The 18,177-nt window shown below is 39.5% G+C and overlaps 1 protein-coding gene across 1 annotated transcript in view; it reads right to left on the bottom strand.

The window, feature by feature from the left end:
• syt8 (synaptotagmin VIII) overlaps positions 1-18,177 on the bottom strand; it is a 95,280-nt gene that overhangs the window by 43,477 nt on the left and 33,626 nt on the right. The window contains exons 2-4 of the mRNA XM_063062007.1: positions 16,016-16,169; positions 4,785-4,948; positions 1,326-1,415 (exon numbers count right to left, since the gene is read on the bottom strand). Coding sequence (XP_062918077.1) covers positions 1,326-1,415; positions 4,785-4,948; positions 16,016-16,133 — 372 coding nt within the window. The 5' untranslated portion in view covers positions 16,134-16,169. The remainder of the gene's footprint in view (positions 1-1,325; positions 1,416-4,784; positions 4,949-16,015; positions 16,170-18,177) is intronic.

Here is an 18,177-nt window from a genome sequence, read left to right as displayed (position 1 = left end):
CCTTCATCAAGGCCCTTATAAATTACTCTGTAAACAAATTATCTACAAATGATTCCTGCTTTAAGATACCCTGAAATGTTGGGCTTTGTGCATGAGTTGCACAAAGAGAATTTTTATCATCAAACCGAAATTACAGCATAGTGAAGTCTCCAAGCATAGATAAATATTTCAAAATATATATTTTAGAATATTTGTCTCATATTATAAAATAGCTACCTGATTCTTATGTGTATGGATTCTTTATTTCATTGTCTGCAAGATGTTTAGATTTAACCACAAATTGTGCTTTTAGTTGTCTGTGAAAGTTCTTCAATGTCAGTTGGTGATTCAGCTAGATTGTTAGTACAATTAAAACTGCTGGACCTCAGGATTTCCTTTGCCTGACAACAAATAACATCAATAACTCCATCTCACAGAGGTCAATTCATTTTTATAGACTGCTTTCTTCAGGATAAGGGAAAGAATGTCACTTCACTGCCGACTGAAAAATATAAGACATTATTGTAATATTCCACAGCTAATTGTGTGCACATAAGTGAACTGATGTAAATTTACTCGGATCACCCCACCCCTGCTGATAAATATAGAAGGGGAAAAGCAGCAGAGTCTCCCTCTTTCAATCCAAACTTTGACAGCCAAAAGATGGCAGCAGACCCAACATCATGGGTTGTATTTCAACCTAACATACGGCCCAATATCTCCTCCATTAACCATGAGGTACTCAATATTACACTTACTGAGATTAAAATAATGTCTAATGACTTAATGCTATACTGTATTATGAATAAGCTCTCCTCAGGCTTCCCGCCAGGTACAGGCATCAATTTTAACCAATATTCTAATGACAAACTCAGCCATCTTCATCAGGGATGATGCTCAGGCATGTCTAGTTCGGTGGTATTTATACCTCCATCGTCCGTCCCTCCTGACTGGTTCGTCCACATTCAATCAGGTTTCTGCTATGCCACCTTGCTTACAACCAAATTCCAGTTGTTACTTACAGTGACACCTTCGTCTTTGTTATATTCATTTTTGCTCGCTATTTTTTCCTGTATTCCTATTTGAAATATTGTACTTTGGTTCTAGAGACTCCAAAGTTCCTTCCCCTGTTAACCAGAGGTTATTGTATGTGTAAAGCCCGATAGGTAAGTAATTGTGGAAATCATCACTGCCATGTATTACCTTGTATCTTACTCTTACCTAAATTAAGTATATCCAAGTAGGGGGTATCTGAGTTGTGATAAGCAGGATACCTGACTGAATACATTCCAAATTCCAAATGACGGGCTGCTAGTTCACTGCTGCTACTGAAATTTTATACTTACGTTTTCATTCTTGGCATCATAATCCAAGGAATATTGCAATTTTCCATAGTTTTCAGCTGCCCCTTCCAAATCATCCATGTCTGGCTGCACCTTTAAAACAGGATAGGAAACTAACCATCATTAAAGGTTTAACTTTCTCTAACTTAACTAAAGGTAGATGTGTAAATTGATTAGGTATCCAAATGGAAAGATGGACAGAAAGAGCTGTAGAAAATTCTGTGCAGAATTAGTAATTTTAGTGTAATTTGAATGTAATATCAATGAGTGATATGGATAACAAATGTTACTGTAATGCAGAAAGCAGCATATTAGTTTCTGTTGAGCAAGCATAATGCATTACAGAAAACCAGTGTTCCTGCAATTTTTATGTCGTATTTTGTTATTGGAACCTTCATAACACATAAGTGCTCTCTCAGATGTTACTCAGTAATGAACATGGTTCACGAAAATCCACCAGTGTTACAATATTCTCATATGACCAATAGTAGGAAGGGAAATGCCCGTGATGTATTGCGTAGAGTCCACTACTCAGAATCAGAATCAGAATCAGAATCAGGTTTATTATCACACACATGTGACGTGAAATTTGTTAGCTTAGCAGCAGCAATTCAATGCAATACATAATCTAGCAGAGAAAGGGGAAAAAATAAAAAGAATAATAAATGAAATAAAACATAATAATAAATAAACAAGTAAATCAATTAAGTTACTGCTGCTACTCGAGTCGCACCTAGGCGCCCCGGAACTCTCTGCAGCTTCTTTTATTCCTATTCACTCAAATTGCCTTACCAGACCATGATACCACAATGTGTCAGGATACTTTCAACAACACATCTGTATGGGTTCTATTTGTCATCTATTTGTCAAGACAAACCTCTTTAACTTCCTAAGAAAGTAGAGATGTGGCACACTTTCTGTTTGTCATTTATGTGCTGGACCAAACACAGGTCATCCTGTAGTATGTTTGCACCCAGAAGTTTAGAGCTGCTGACTTTCTCCAATGCCAATGCCCCAATGTAAACTGTGGCATGTTTTCCCTCCTTCTCGTTCCTGAAGTCAACAATCAGTTCCTTAGCTTTGCTGACACTGAATGAGAAGTTTTTGCAGCACCACTCAACCAAGTGACATATCTCACTCAGGTAAGCTGATTCATCATCATTTGTGATGTGTCCAACAACTGTAGTGTCATCGGCAAATTTGAAAATGGCATTGGAGCCGTAGTCCTGTGTACATAGTGAGTAAAGTAGGGAACTAAGCCTTAAGATGCATCTGTGTTGATGATCAGCAGCAGGAGATGTTGTTACCAATCCTCACAGACTGAGGTCTGCTGATGAGAAAGTTAAGTATTCAGTTGTATTAGTTGTATTAAAGGTAGAGAGGCCCAGGTCTTGAAGTTTAATGATGAGCTTGGATGGGGTGATTTTGGTGAATACTGAACTGTAGGCAAACTGAAGCAGATCCAGGTCATTTCTGAGGCATGGGTTGGTTCATGCCATAACCAACTTCTTGAAGCACTTCATTATGTGCCACTGTATGGTAGTCAATGAGGCAGGTCATGACACTTTTCTGAGGCACTGGTACAACAGATGCCTGCTTGAAGCTGGTGGGAACCTCAGACCGTGGAATTGAAAGGTTGAATATGTCCTTAAATACTTCAGCCAGTTGGTTCACACAGATCTTTAGGCATGCCATCTGGACCTGAAGACGTTCATGGATCCCTCTTGAAGGATGCCTGGACAACAGCATCAGTAACTGAAATTACAGAGTCATCCAGAAATGTGGAGGCTTGTTTGGGTGTCATCATAATTCTCCCCATTAAAATGTGCATAAAAGGCATAGAGCTCATCCATGAGTGATGGGTCATTGTCACTTACAGTTTGCACTCAGCACTCTGTAGTTCAGTGAAGTTTTCCACCTTACAAGATATTAGCACTCTTGCAACACTGGCTTCCTGTTTGACCTGAGTTTTAATTGTTCTACTACTGCTGGCATTATGTTTACAACAACTGAAGCTTTGGGAATTTCTCTCTATGTTGCTCCACCCTTTTATTGCTTTCAACTCCTTTAAGATGCTTCTTAAAACTCAGTTCTTTAACCAAGCTTCTGGACAATTTTTAAAAAAAACATATTTATTAGGATCTGGACCTTGCTGTCAGTTCAATAAATGGTGGTCTTGAACTGAGTGACTCGCCAAGTGGTCTTGAATTAAATTGCTTGGTAGGTCAATTCAGAAAGCATGTAGAAGTTGACTACATTGATTGTTCTGGAGCCACTTGCAGGCCAGATAAATCACAATGGTAGATTTCCTCTTCTTACAGATATATGAGTCAGGTGATTTTTATCATTATCATTTACTTTATTCCTGAAAAGAAATAGCTGATGGTTTGACTTTTAATTTCCAGAGCCATCATTCTGGATTCAACTCAGTTCTCTGGATTGCTTGTTGTGCTTCTGGCTTATAACTTCAGCAATTCTATCTCTGTGTAACTTATCAAATTTTGCTTTCCAACAAAGTTTTAGGTAGCATTTCAAGAAAAGTTACTATGTTACAAGTCACTATCTACATGCAAGTTTTATTGTGGTGATTGATTTTGTTTTGAACTTTTCAGCTTGCATGATTCAGAATTATAAGCTGAATAGCTATTCCTCTAAATTTGCCTATTGGAACAAAAAAAGGCATCTGGCCTGATTGGATGCATACACTAGAATTGTGGGAAGAGGAAACAGGAAGAAACAGGGTGAGCTCTAATTGCAATGAGTCAGTTTTATAAATCATTGTAGTGAGTACACAAAGCGGTACCTTCAGTTTGAGAACCTTGCACTCTCTCTGCAGATCTCTTGAGCAACCTTTGTGTTAATTATTCATATGATGGAATTCGAGAGACTGAGATCACATTTAGCTAACTTGCTACTATGATTCATACAGTGGATAAAAGAAACTATTTCAAACTTCTTCCATTTCTCTCCTAAAGCACTAATGTGCATGTAACAATGATTATGAGAATATTAGCCGTCCTCTATGATTTGGATCAGGTGATTCTCCTTCTTACCATCGTCCATGTTTTCTAGACATCAACCTTTCCAAAATTCTCTTGCCCTGGTCTTACTTTGCAGCATGCATGATTCATCCATCGCTTCTCTTCTCATTGACCCTAAATGCTTCTAATTTTAAATTCTTCCTTTTTGTGCCTAATTTGTTCAAGACCATTCCCCTCCATATTGGTTGATTATACCCCAGTTCAGTGCTGTGACATCTCAAGACTATGTTTATGTGAAGTCAATGCTTTCGTATTATTGGTATGACTTTGCAGCCTTGTCATGCAGACAAAATAACAAAATATTTTTTGAGGTACTTAAAAATCACTCAATGTTTGTTTCAGGAAAATGTCCTTCTAAAAGATTCATTCTGCAAAGGGAACAATTCCAGAAATGGAATGAACATTGTTATGAAACACCCACCAGATTTGTTGTGACAGAGCCATTGATATTTTGCAAGTTAACTTGCTCCTTCTTTTTCTTCCTCTTCTTCTTTTTGCAGCAGCATTTCACACAGATACAGATGACACAGATGAGGATAACAAGACCCACACCTGCACAGATGGCAATCAAGGCCCATTTTGGTACTGAGTAACAAACAAGAGAAGAGAATGATGAAGGAATTGGGAATTGAAAATTAAAACAGGTAACAAACAGCATGAATATCAGTTTGAAGGAGGACCATAGAGACCTGAACTTTAATCAAATCACATCTTTGAAACCTGACTTCCAAATCCAATATTTGTACTGGTTAAAAGCCACACTTGATTCCACTACAATCCCACGCTTGGTCCCCAAAATCTGTCCTGGTTTTGACTTTATTAGGATTCTAATTGTCATTGCATTCTTCCTCCTCAGAACAGCTACAAATCTCAGTCATAAGGCTTTATCATTAACAGTTACTTTATTTTAATTTATTCAGTTTTCAGGATGCATTAATCACTGGCAATGTCACCATTTGCCCACCTCTATATCCTTTGAGGAGGTGGTAGTGAGCCACCTTCTTGAATGTCCTTAAAGTGGGAAAAGCTGGTCGCTTACCATAAAAATTGAGACTAATGAGAATTATACTAATTTGTTTCTTGTTTAGTCTGTAGACACTCCTGTTTAGTGTGGTGGACATTTATAGTTCATTTCTGTAAATATCAGAGACATTTAAAACAAGATTTAAAAAAACCTCAGAATTAATAAAGCTTGTGGGGGTGGGGGGAGTGACTACACCTCATTACTAGACTGCTGGAGGTCCTGCCATCTTTCAGAAGTCCAAGAGGCTAGATCAGTCCTTCGTACCTGGATCAACAGGATTCAGGTGTGGGAATAGAGCAAATGACGATAACAAGTAACAAGGTCAAGCACTATATGTTTGTTGGGTTTAGCAAGCAATATTTTCATGTCACTTATGTTGTAAAAGGATTCAACACCACTCTGGTCCACTTTAACAACTGGTCTAAATCCTACTCTAACAATGAGTACTCTATCTACATTTGTTCCGAATTAGCTTTGCAATGACCAAAAGCAGAAAGCCACCTTTTGCATGTTCCCCTTGTCATTTTACCATCCAAAAATTATTTGGGTAAATATCTAGCTATCTATATACATTTATGTGTATTGTTTCTATATATAGTTGCTTATTATTGGAGACTCGTACACACCTGGTAACTCCAGCAAAACTATAGCTGGAATTGGAATTTGCAGGTTAAAGGGATTCAACATTCTAAACGGAATAAGTAGCAGCACTTTAGTCAGTTTATAAGAACAGAAAATGCTGGAAACACTCAGCAGGTCAAACACCATTCACAGAGAAAGTAAGAGAATTAACATTTCGGGGCAAAGAGTTTTCATCCGAGGTAGATATTTGGGCTTCTACACTATACAAAAAAAAATTATCAGCTTGGCATATTACAGAGTTCAGGACTCAACATCTAATTCGCTAACTTCAGTAATCATTTCTCCAGTTTTTTACCTCACATTCCTAACATCAATTTTCTTTCCTCCCTCTTCTGATATCTCATATTTCATTCATCTGCTTCAATTTACATCCACCAGCGTACCTTTGCAAGCCCCTTCAGATAGCATAACTATCTCTTATCTCATTTACTCCCCCAACCTCACTAGTATCATTTACTGTACCTTCTCCTTCATTCACTCTGCCCCTTGCTCTTCATCTGGAAATTAACTTTGAAAAAGGGCTTGGGTTATTCTACATATTTTTGCTCAGTATGCAGTTCTATCACTTCAAGGTAGAATGGACATTCATTCACTTGTATGTACCAGAGTTATTTCCCCAAGCTGAATGAAAATAATTTGCCAGAAATAAAAGGAGCAGAAGGCTTAAATCTCTTACTAACTCTTCCTTCAGTTAGTCCTGATGAAGGGTCTCGGCCTGAAACATCGACTGTAGCTCTTCCTAGAGATGCTGCCTGGCCTGCTGCGTTCACCAGCAACTTTGATGTGTGTTGCTCAAAGGCTTTCCTTGGTCTTTTTTAGTTATTTTCTCAAAATTCAGAATCAGTTTATTATTAGAATCATTAATCATCAGAATTATATTAAGTGTAAAGTTGTTCTCAATTTATATTCATTTAACAAAACTAGATGAATGGACCTCCATATATTACTGACAGATATAATGATCGGGGTTCAATCCTGGCTTCCAGTGTTGTCTGTATGGAGCTTGGACATTTGTCCTTTGACCACAAGGGCTTCCACTGTATGCTCTAGTTTTCTGCTACATTGTGAAGATGTGTAGGTTGCTAGATTAACTGGCCACTATAAATTACCCCTAATGCATCGGTAAGTAGAAAATCTGAGAAGGGAATGTGGGGAGAATAAAATGGAATTAATATAGACTTTTTAAAAGGCTTGCTCTATGGCAGTTAATCACCCTTACTAACTGCCAACACCCTGTGTAATCCTGAAATGGGCTCAAAAGACAAATTTAAAATGCAAGTCCTTTATTTTCTATGCTCTTAATCTCTCACTTTCACCTTCATTCACTCCAGTGCTCCATACTTAAACATTGTTACCCTCACATTTTTATGCTTTATATTCCAAGCCCTCCCTATCACTGAATCTGACTAACTATTTCCCACTCAACTACCCAGCTTCATGCTCGGACACTTTCTTTTCAGCTCACAAATGAAAACAATGAGTTTACCAAATCTCTTTAGAAATCCCTCCCCAAGCCTCCTCTCTTCTCTCCTCTTCTAATGTAAAGTGACCTGAAATATTAATGTTCTAACAAGTATTTTGAATAACTGGGTCCCAAACATTTGTGTCTTTTTATGCCTGAATTAATTCTCATTGGTATTTTTTTCTATTTTAATCCCTAGGTTAAACACAGTGTGTTGAATGTGATTTTGAGAACCTGGAGTCCATGCATCAGATGCACATATGTCAGCTACAAAAAGAGTGTACTAGCCCAGAAACTGCCTACCCACCTGTCCCATCAAGTATCTCCTGCCCTATTTGTGGAAGAGCCTGTAGATCTCACATCAGCCTCATTAATCAATGCTGAATCCATCGAACCTCAGTGGAAGTAAGTCAGCCTCAATCCTGAGTGGCGGACTAAGAAGAGAAATTGTGGTGTGCACCCTACAACTGTCCAGCACTACACTTGATGGTCATAAGTAAAATTCTAGATTTTTAGGTTACTTAGATAATTTTACTCGAGGTCATTCAAAATCTATTTCAAATCATTTGTACCCATCATGGAAAAATTGGGTTAATATCTACAGGAGCAGACCGAAATAACAACACATGGCAAAAATGAGTATCAGAAATATATACTATGAAATAAACAGTCAAAGAGATACGGAAGCTATCTTTAAATGTGTAAAGGAGAAACAATATTTTATTTTCTCTTTTAGGTGTTTGGTAATTATGTTTTGTAAGACAAATATTGAACTTTTAGCACTTAATTTTAACATTTGTTCAGATAATAAAGTGCACAATTAGGGACAGAATTCTGATTTTAAATGTGTGATTGCAAATTTATGGATATACTTTGTTGAAGTCACCTTTTATTCATATTGATAATGTTGGTGGCTCTGAAGTTAACCAGAAGTGATCATCTAATAACAAATGTTTTATGGTGCTGTTCATCAAAATCTTTCCCAGAGTGGTAACTTCCAAGAAAGGTCTTGAAGGATAAGAGGGTGAAAGGAGACGAGGACTAGTATGTTTTAGGAAGGGATTTTGTTCCAAGGAAGCTTCATTATGTGAGCAACACACATAAAAGTTGCTGGTGAACGCAGCAGGCCAGGCAGCATCTGTAGGAAGAGGTGCAGTCGACGTTTCAGGCCGAGACCCTTCGTCAGGACTCGGCCTGAAACGTCGACTGCACCTCTTCCTACAGATGCTGCCTGGCCTGCTGCGTTCACCAGCAACTTCTATGTGTGTTGCTTGAATTTCCAGCATCTGCAGAATTCCTGTTGTTTTCATTATGTGAGACTGGGTTTCATTCAAAGAAAGGAAGGGACATACAAAAGGCTGGAATTAGAAGAATAAAATTGGTGTCTTTGTAGATCAGTGGAAAACAATGAAGAATGGTGCCTTTGATTCCGCTCTGTTGCTGCAATCTGCTAGCAAAACCCAAATGTGCTTGGATTTCCACTTTTTCAGTGGAGAACAAGCATAGGATTAAAATCACCATTCATTTGAGATGGAATTCCAGACCTGTAAAGGACAATGTTTCATTTTAAATTATTTAGTTAGGAATATTTTAGTTGTTTAAAAGTTTTGCTTTTAATTTTATAATTATTTAACAGGAATTTTACAGTCTCTGAATATTGGTAGTAGCAGGCTGTCAGTGTTACATGGCTGTGGCCCAGTCATCACAGAGATGCTGCTATGTATTGCTATTCATTCCCTGACGTGGAGAATGAGCTTGTTCAGTCCTCCACATTTGGCCCAGTAAAGTCAGAGAAGTTGAGCACATTGGTGAGTTAGTCAGTGCTGAGTCCAGGTGGCTGGCCAAACCCATTTCAGACTGACAGTGATAAGATTTTTGCTGCAGAAACAGCAAGCTGTATCTTGCCCAATTCAACATCCAACCTGCACTCAGGCCAAACCTTAAGCCTACAGGGCATTTCACTTGTCATAGCACCACAGAATGGGTCATGCTGGAGGTAGAGTCATTCTACGAACTCAGACATGCTAAGAATGCCACCAGGTTTCAAGTGTAGGAACTCCACGGTCCATTTACTAGCCTGATGACTTTTGACAGTTCACAGCTGTCCAAACAATCTGTCACTTTTTTAAAATGTCCTGACAATTGGAGACATTCAAAAACAGTTTACCTAAAATATTAAAAATATTTTTAAGATGTGAAAAAGATAAAAGCGTATTTTATTGCAGGCAATTATTTAAAATGTACTCAGTTCAATATAAGAAAAAGTCAACACAATACCTCGGTGTTATTTCATGTGTTATGCAAATCAATAGGTTGTTCTGTTCGTGTACCACTCAAAGCTTGCATAAAATTAAAGGACACAATTCAAAATGCACTATTGGATAGAATGATGATGAATAAATGTTATTAGCAATTTCATGCAATTAATATAGATAAACATGAAGCAGTTAAGTCTAGTTACAGTTGAGAGGTCAGATGCACCAGTATATCTCTGACTTTCATGCAGATGCAAATGTTAATGATATACTGAACAGCAGACAACTCATAGTTGCAGTTCCCAACAGTACAATATTTACAATTAAGCACAATCCAATCCAATGAGATTTAAAACAGGTGCACCTGTTGATTCCCTTAGTATAGTATCAATTAGTAATTAACAACAACACTGACATATAACCATTAATTGGTTTAACAAGCAATATACAAGAACTCCAAAGACTTTGTTAATCACTGTGAGAAGAGTCAAGATATTGCTGATTATTTTGTCCATATTGAATTAATTGCCCACAAGAGCTCAAGTGAACAAATTATGGATTTATTTTCAAAGGCATTTCCCTTTGAAATTTGTTTAATATTGCTTATCAGATGGAATAATTCCAGAATACACTAACTAGGCACATTTGTTCCTGACTAAAGCAATTCTTTTTGACTCTTTGCTGTAATCAATGCTTCGCACTGTAATTTCCTGGTCTGTGACAGCCTCATGATTTAGTAATAAACAACTTTATTTATGTAAATTTCTTGAGGGAGATACTGTTGATTAAAACCTAGATCAATATTGCTGACCAATACCACAAAGAACAAAGATAAAATACAATGGAACAGTTTTGTAACATGGCCTTTCTCCAATTTCTTAGCTGGTGTTAGGATGCATTCTGAATATATTAACTGACAGCATACAAACCCAAGAAAAGAGCATTTCACAAACTAGAGAAAATCTGCAGATGCAGGAAATCTAAGCCACACACACAAAATGCTGGAGGAACTCAGCAGGCCAGGTAGCATCTATGAAAAAGAGTACAGTCGACGTTTCGGGCCGAAACCCTTCAGCAGGACTTCAAACATTCATCCTTAAAATGAATTTGAAAACTTCGTAAAATATTTAGAGAAGGAACCTAGATTAAGAGGGAACAATGGATAGAAAATCATCTGTCTTATTTTCACACCAACAATAGCACAATGGCACTTTGCTGCTTTGACCCAAGCCAAATTCATGAGGAATAAGCATTTTGATGAATAATACAATGTTTGACAAAACAGGGGCACCACAGGCAACAGGATAAATGTTCCAGACCTGTGTTTTGGTGCTGAACAAATACATCAGGCTGTCTCCAATTTATGTAATGGTTCCTTTCCTGAGAATTGTCATGAACTGATGTTTTCTTAATCAAGCATCTCTATTTTCTATGGCTACCCTTATCACATGACTCTGCTTATATTATCTGTCATACTTCCATTTCATGAAATATCTTCAAGTGTTCACCCTAAAACTACTTATCATTAAACTAAAAGAACATATAGTGTATCTAATTTTACCATTAACATTTTCTTATTATTATTATTACACTACATTGCAAAATTTCTTATAATTTATGGGATTATTCATGTGTCCAGTGTCTGTGAGGTCTGAGAGTCTGAGCCAGGAAGTGTCCTGTCATGAGGTTGGAGGCCTGTCTGTGAGTGAACTGGAGGGAGAGTGAAATGGTGGTAAAGCGGTTTGTTTTGCTATTGTTGTTTTGCTTTGTTTTGTTGTTGTTGTTGATTGTGTTGTTCTGCTGGCATGCTATGTTGGTGCTGGAATGTGTGTTGACACTTGTGGACTGTCCCCAGGTTGTGTTGGATCCTGAGATTGTATTGGTCAATGCAATGATGCCTTTCGTTGTACATTGCAATGTATATATGATAAAGAAGTCAAAATTTAATTTCCATAAGTTAGGTCTTCTGAAATAAGAAGGCCACTGTATATTGTTCTGCAATACTAGATCCTTTACTTTGTTGCAGATATAGATATCATTAGGAAGAATAAAAGTAGAACAGCAGGATTCCACTGAAAGACACTATGCAGATAATCCTGCTCCTTTCAGTCACATCAGCTCTGGAAGGGGATACAAGTGCAATGTGTCTACCTCTTTTACAGTAGATACATTAAAAATAGCAAATGAGATGATGGAACATGAAATTTATCACCCTCATCTGTCTCACACAGTTTCATTGTGCCTAAATGGAAGGGAATTGAAATTTGGTAGAGCGATAATTTGGTTTTCGTGAAGAAAAAAGATTAAGACACTCATTGTGATGCTTTGCATTCATAAGTAATGTACATAAAGTTGAAGTCACAAATCACTTGTTAAAATAATGAGAGGTATAGAGGGATTCAAAGACAAAGGAGAGACATTCAAAGGAAGGTTTAAGTTTAACAATCTTTCATCATACTCCCAAAGAAAGAACACCAAAACTGAAACATTAACTCCATTTCTCTCTCTTTCCTTCTACCTACTGAATTTCCAACACATTCTTTTATTTCAGATTTCCAGTTTTTGCAGCATTTTACTTGTGCATAGAACATCAATATCTGATGGAAAGGAAGCCTGAGGAATTTGACTATACTATCTGTAATTTCTTCACATTTTCTCAGTATAATAGTAACTCAAAATATTTGGTGTAATTCATTTCCATGCCATCTGCTGTAGCATTTTCCAAGAACCAAAATTATTTGGACAGCTTGATTAAATCAATAATGCCAGAAAAACAAACATGTTACAATTATCTTATGTCAATAGTTCTGGTAAAGAAGGAAGTAAAGTCGCTCTGAGGATATTTGTTACCTGATCTGCATTGAGGTGAACCTACAGTATTTGTTAGATTGACAATTTTAGACTTCATACTATTTGTTATTTACTTCAATGTAGATTTTTTTTTACAAAATATATCTTTTACTTCAGCAACACACATGAAATGCTGAAGGTCAGGCAGCATCCATATAAATGAGCAAACAGTTGACATTTCTAGCCAATACCCTTCTTCAAGACTTTATCTTTTACTTTTCTCTGTCACTTTTGCTTTTTAATACAATGGGAAATGACTGTAAACTGGAATCACAGGACAGATTGGCAAGGAAATAGCAATTCATAAAGGAGAAAAGAGGATCCTTTGGAGGAAGCTAGCTACTGCTAAAAATATACTGCTGACTCCACCCACCCTAGCAGTCACCCGTTCATCAAATTGCCATCAGGGAGATGCTACGAGTTCATCACCACCAGGATGACACACAATCTCTGATGCTTCTTTCCTGTAGCTGTCCAGCTTTTCAACAAGAATTGAAAACACACTTGGACTAAGATGTTAACTGTACTGTGCTATCACCAGTGGGATCATCAGTTGATCTGCCACCTGTCTTCAGGAGTTTTGGCCCGCTTTTGATCAAGACTCCCTCAAGGTGGTGGGCCAGCAGTGCTAAAGCACCACCTCCCACTGGTGAGCTTAAAAACTTGGCATCTGCCTCTATCAGATTTGTTGGTCGCTTCCATCCAACAGATAGTCTACTCTTCAGATGTCTATGCAACTACTGAAGGGTTTGCAAAAGATGGATACACTAGCCGACTATCTGCCCTTCTGGACATACTTGGTCCACACCCATGATGATCCTGTCTCTGCTGCCTCGGCTACAGCCCTGCTGGTTGACTTGATCTCTCTTCTAGTGAAGCCAAGGTCATGCAGCCACTTCTGGAAAGTGAACTCAATAAAGCCACAGCAACCTACTTTGAATGGATAGCATGAGACCTTCCATCCTCTGCCTTTGCACTCTGATCCTAATTCTGCATACTTGGTTAACTTGCGCTCATGGGCATCATCGATATTGTCTTCCCAGGGGACTGTGAGTTCACCAATACCACTCCTCTACTGGTGTCAGACCATATGATTATATCTGGACGCAATGTGGTGAAAGCTATTTGCTCTGGGAAACTGCTTTTCCCATCCAGGTCGGCCTTGACACACCAATCATTGGCTGAAGAAAGTATGCTTGACTGTGGGGTTGCACTGTACACCCTTGACTTGGAGCCTTCTTTCACAAATGATATGCGATGTTCTGTGCAGCATGGGGCATGAGATAAGTTGTGCTGCAGTACTCTCTGCTCAACCGCTTCTGTCACAACTTTGAGAACGTTGTTATGTCTCCAAGTGTACATGCCGCTGGAAAGATTGACTCTGCATGCACTCAGAATATGTTGAAGTGTTCCCTTCTCGCCACAAGCAGCACACCTGTCTGTCTTATCTTCATACCAGGTGCTGAGGTTGGCAGGTGTTGAGAGCAGGTCATACGTTGCTCTGCATAGAAAATAAACTCAAAATGCCGAACGGTTCCATCTGCCACAGAACATTCCAAGATAGATGTTGTTCAACACTTTCCTACCAGGGCCAAGCCCCTTGTTTGGCCTGGCCAGCTATTTTAGCTAACCTTTTCTCCTCTTCTACCTCTCGTATTTCTTGCGTTACAAGCTCACGGTGCTTCTTACCTGTAGAAGATGACCACCACTTGTCAGTTGTCCATACAAGTCCCTGGTGGCCTAGCTGGGTAGCCCCAACTGTCTCCTTGTGCTTCAATCTAGACTCTGCCTCATCAACTGCTAAATGGGCTGACCACTTCCTGCCTGATATCACATCTGGCTGAGTGTTCTTGATGACAGGGTCTTTTGAGTCTCAAAGCATCAAGAATGATCTTACCTTGGCTACCTTGACCTCTTCAACAAGGGATTGGACTGGGATGATAAGCTTCGTCTGGCTACTGTGGATTGCAACATTGGTGAGGCTGCTCGTTACTCCAAGCCACTTCTTCACATACTTGTTGATCTTCCGTTCCATTGCCTCAACATGGGACATTGCCGCTTCATAGACAGTTAGTGGCCACATTATCCGTGGCATCAGTCCGTACTGCAAGCACCATAACTTCAACTTGCCAGGCAAGCCACACTTGTCGACAGACATCAGACCTCTGCTGATCTGTTCTCCTGTCTCCTGAACCCTCTTGGTGTCTCTCAGCTCCTCTGTGTACCATCACCCGAGGCTCTCGACTGGTTGGTCCTGAATGGATGGAATCTCCTCTCCACAAAGGGTGAAATGAAAGTCAACCAGCTTTCCTTTCCTAAGAACAAGGCTCCTTGACTTCTTGGTCTTGAACTTCATTCTTCCCCAATCCATTAGCTCTTCGAGTCTAGATAGCACACTTTCCACTGCCTCCATGCTAGGACCCAAAATTCACTCTGGCATAATACTTGAACTGTCACTGTACAACATCTGTTAAATGGTCTGCCTTCCTCTCTTTGTTTGGTTGATAATCCTGTTCATATGATCACATTTATTTAAGTTTGATTATTGACGTTTGTGCATGTGACTGTTCCACTGATTGTTGATTGCTTATGGCTGCTTGACCTATTGTCTTGTAATCCAGAATCTCCGGAGGGGAAGGCCCTGAGTCCTCGGCTTTGCTTGTTGCTCAGCAGCCGGGGAGGGGTCGAAGCGCTTGGCAGAGAATAGTGCTTGGGAGGCTGTATCGGAGGGGCTGGTCGGAGGCACAAAGTTTTCAGACGGACTCAGAGTCAGCTGTGGTCGGGTGCTTCCAATGCATCGGCAGTAGTCGGCGCCTGGAAGTTTATGGCAGGGAGAGTTTCTCCCTTCTGCCGCCTGTTATCAGGACTATCGGGAGTCGATCGGAACTTTGAGACTTTTTTTTACCATGCCCATGATCTGCTCTTTATCAAATTACGGTATTGCTTTGCACTGCTGTAACTATAAGTTATAATTATGTGGTCTTGTCAGTGTTAGTCTTTGGTTTGTCCTGTTTTTTCGTGATATCACTCTGGAAGAACATTGTATCTTCTCTTAATGCATGCAGTTCCAAATGACAATAAACGAGGACTGAGTGTCCTCATAATCTAAATTGTTGATTGCTATTGTGTTGTCTGTTATGGTATTGTCCCGTGTTTAATGCTTGGCACCAAACCACAATCAATTCTGATATGTTGCACATACTGATTCCAAATGCAGCACTTTATTTACTCATTGCCTTTCACTTATCTGACTAGATGAGAACAACTGTATTGCGTTATTACGTTACACAGCAATCATATTCCCACATTCAAAAAATAATAATAAAATACTTTTACCGGTCCACTTATTTCTGATTCAGTTTACAATCTTCATTGTTTTGCTCTCTATAAGTTTGTTTGTTTAAAATATACATACTTACATGGAATTTTATTAATTAAATTGTTAATGAAGCCCCCGCTTCCAGTTGTGGCTATTTGGGTAGCATTGGTTGGAGTAACATCTTGTTTTACAGTTGTGGTGTTACTTTCTGTAGTCATTTTCTCCTATTTTTGGATAAAGTCTGAAGCGAAGACCTATAAGAAAGAAGAAAAACTGTTCAATTATTGTAAATAAACCAAAACAAATCATGATCTTTTCACAAAACAAGCTTGGAGGAGTCATTCTATTTGCTATTCCTCAGATCACACGAGAAAAAAGGCACACAGGGGAACAACAATTAGAAAAATCTAATTTGTTACATCTTCCAGGCAAGCCAAGGACATTATTTCAAATTATGAGGCTCTTGTCTCCCACTGTTGCTGTAAAGGCAAGCTGATTTAATCAAGGCCCTCCCTATCTCCAGCGTCTAATGCTTAAATGGCTATTCTTCAGTTTGGTTTACGCAGAGATTGTTGAAATGTGTTGCATCAGAAAACATGATGATCTTTGGTTTGTCCTGAAGCTCTGGCCAATATAGGTCTCTCAATCAGTCCCACCAATGGAGAGTCTTCCTGTTTACTGTGGACACAGGATGACTGCTGTACATAGTTGAAATTAGGCATGCCAGAGTCATTCACAGTGAAATGTTGTCAATGCAAGATGTATATAAATGCAAATATTATTAAGCAACAAATTACAACAATTCCTGACTAGTTATGTCAGGTTGCCTTTGCCCATGAGTTTATAATTACAGCATGTATATGATCAAATTTTGAATACTTTAAGTCTCTTTTTCTCTCCTATGTAAGAGGACAAATCACGCTTATACCAAAAACACACAAAATGCTGAAGAAACTGAGCAGGCTAGGCAGCATCTATGAAAAAGAGTAAACAGTCAAAATTCAGGACCAGACCATTCATCAGGACTAATATTTCATAAATCATGCTTATACTGAGCCAACAATTCCATCATGCACTGCCGGCTAGCAACCATTTGCTTCTCAGCACCTTTCCAAAATGTATGGCCAGACAAAGAAGCCCAAAATGAGGTGGAAGTCAGATGTAGTTGCATCTGACCTCTTGCTCTGCTGCTGGGTTCATCAGTAAATCCAATATACCAACAGGTCTTAAAACAGAGAAGATCCTCTTGTACTCCATGCCACAGGATTCCTTGACAGCAGAAGGAATTTGAGAACATTATTTTACTTGAGAACTGTGTTTTTAAATTGACTACGTTGACTTCCCTTTTGAATACCACTAAGCACATCTTTCCCTCCCCCCCCTCTCTGCATTCCGCAGGGATCGCTCCCTACACAACTCCCTTGTCCATTCGTCCCCCCCATCCCTCCCCACTGATCTTCCTCCTGGCACTTATCCGTGTAAGCGGAACAAGTGCTACACATGCCCTTACACTTCCTCCCTTACCACCATTCAGGGCCCCAAACAGTCCTTCCAGGTGAGGCATCACTTCACCTGTGAGTCGACTGGGGTGATATACTGCGTCCGGTGCTCCCGATGTGGCCTTTTATATATTGGTGAGACCCGACGCAGACTGGGAGACCGCTTTGCTGAACATCTACGCTCTGTCCGCCAGAGAAAGCAGGATCTCCCAGTGGCCACACATTTTAATTCCACATCCCATTCCCATTCTGACATGTCTATCCACGGCCTCCTCTACTGTAAAGATGAAGCCACACTCAGGTTGGAGGAACAACACCTTATATTCCGTCTGGGTAGCCTCCAACCTGATGGCATGAACATTGACTTCTCTAACTTCCGCTAGGCCCCACCTCCCCCTCGTACCCCAGCTGTTACTCCTTTTTATGCACACATTCTTTCTCTCACTCTCCTTTTTCTCCCTCTGTCCCTCTGAATATACTTGCCCATCCTCTGGGTCACCCCCCCCCCCCGTCTTTCTCCCTAGGCCTCCTGTCCCATGATCCTCTCGTATCCCCTTTTGCCTATCACCTGTCCAGCTCTCGGCTCTATCCCTCCCCCTCCTGTCTTCTCCTATCATTTTGCATCTCCCCCTCCCCCTCCAGCTTTCAAATCCCTTACTCACTCTTCCTTCAGTTAGTCCTGACGAAGGGTCTCGGCCTGAAACGTCGACTGCGCCTCTTCCTATAGATGCTGCTTGGCCTGCTGCGTTCACCAGCAACTTTG

This window comes from Mobula hypostoma, chromosome 11 (assembly GCF_963921235.1).
Source record: "Mobula hypostoma chromosome 11, sMobHyp1.1, whole genome shotgun sequence".
Lineage (NCBI taxonomy): Eukaryota > Metazoa > Chordata > Chondrichthyes > Myliobatiformes > Myliobatidae > Mobula > Mobula hypostoma.
This window is presented reverse-complemented; position numbering and strand designations above follow the sequence as displayed.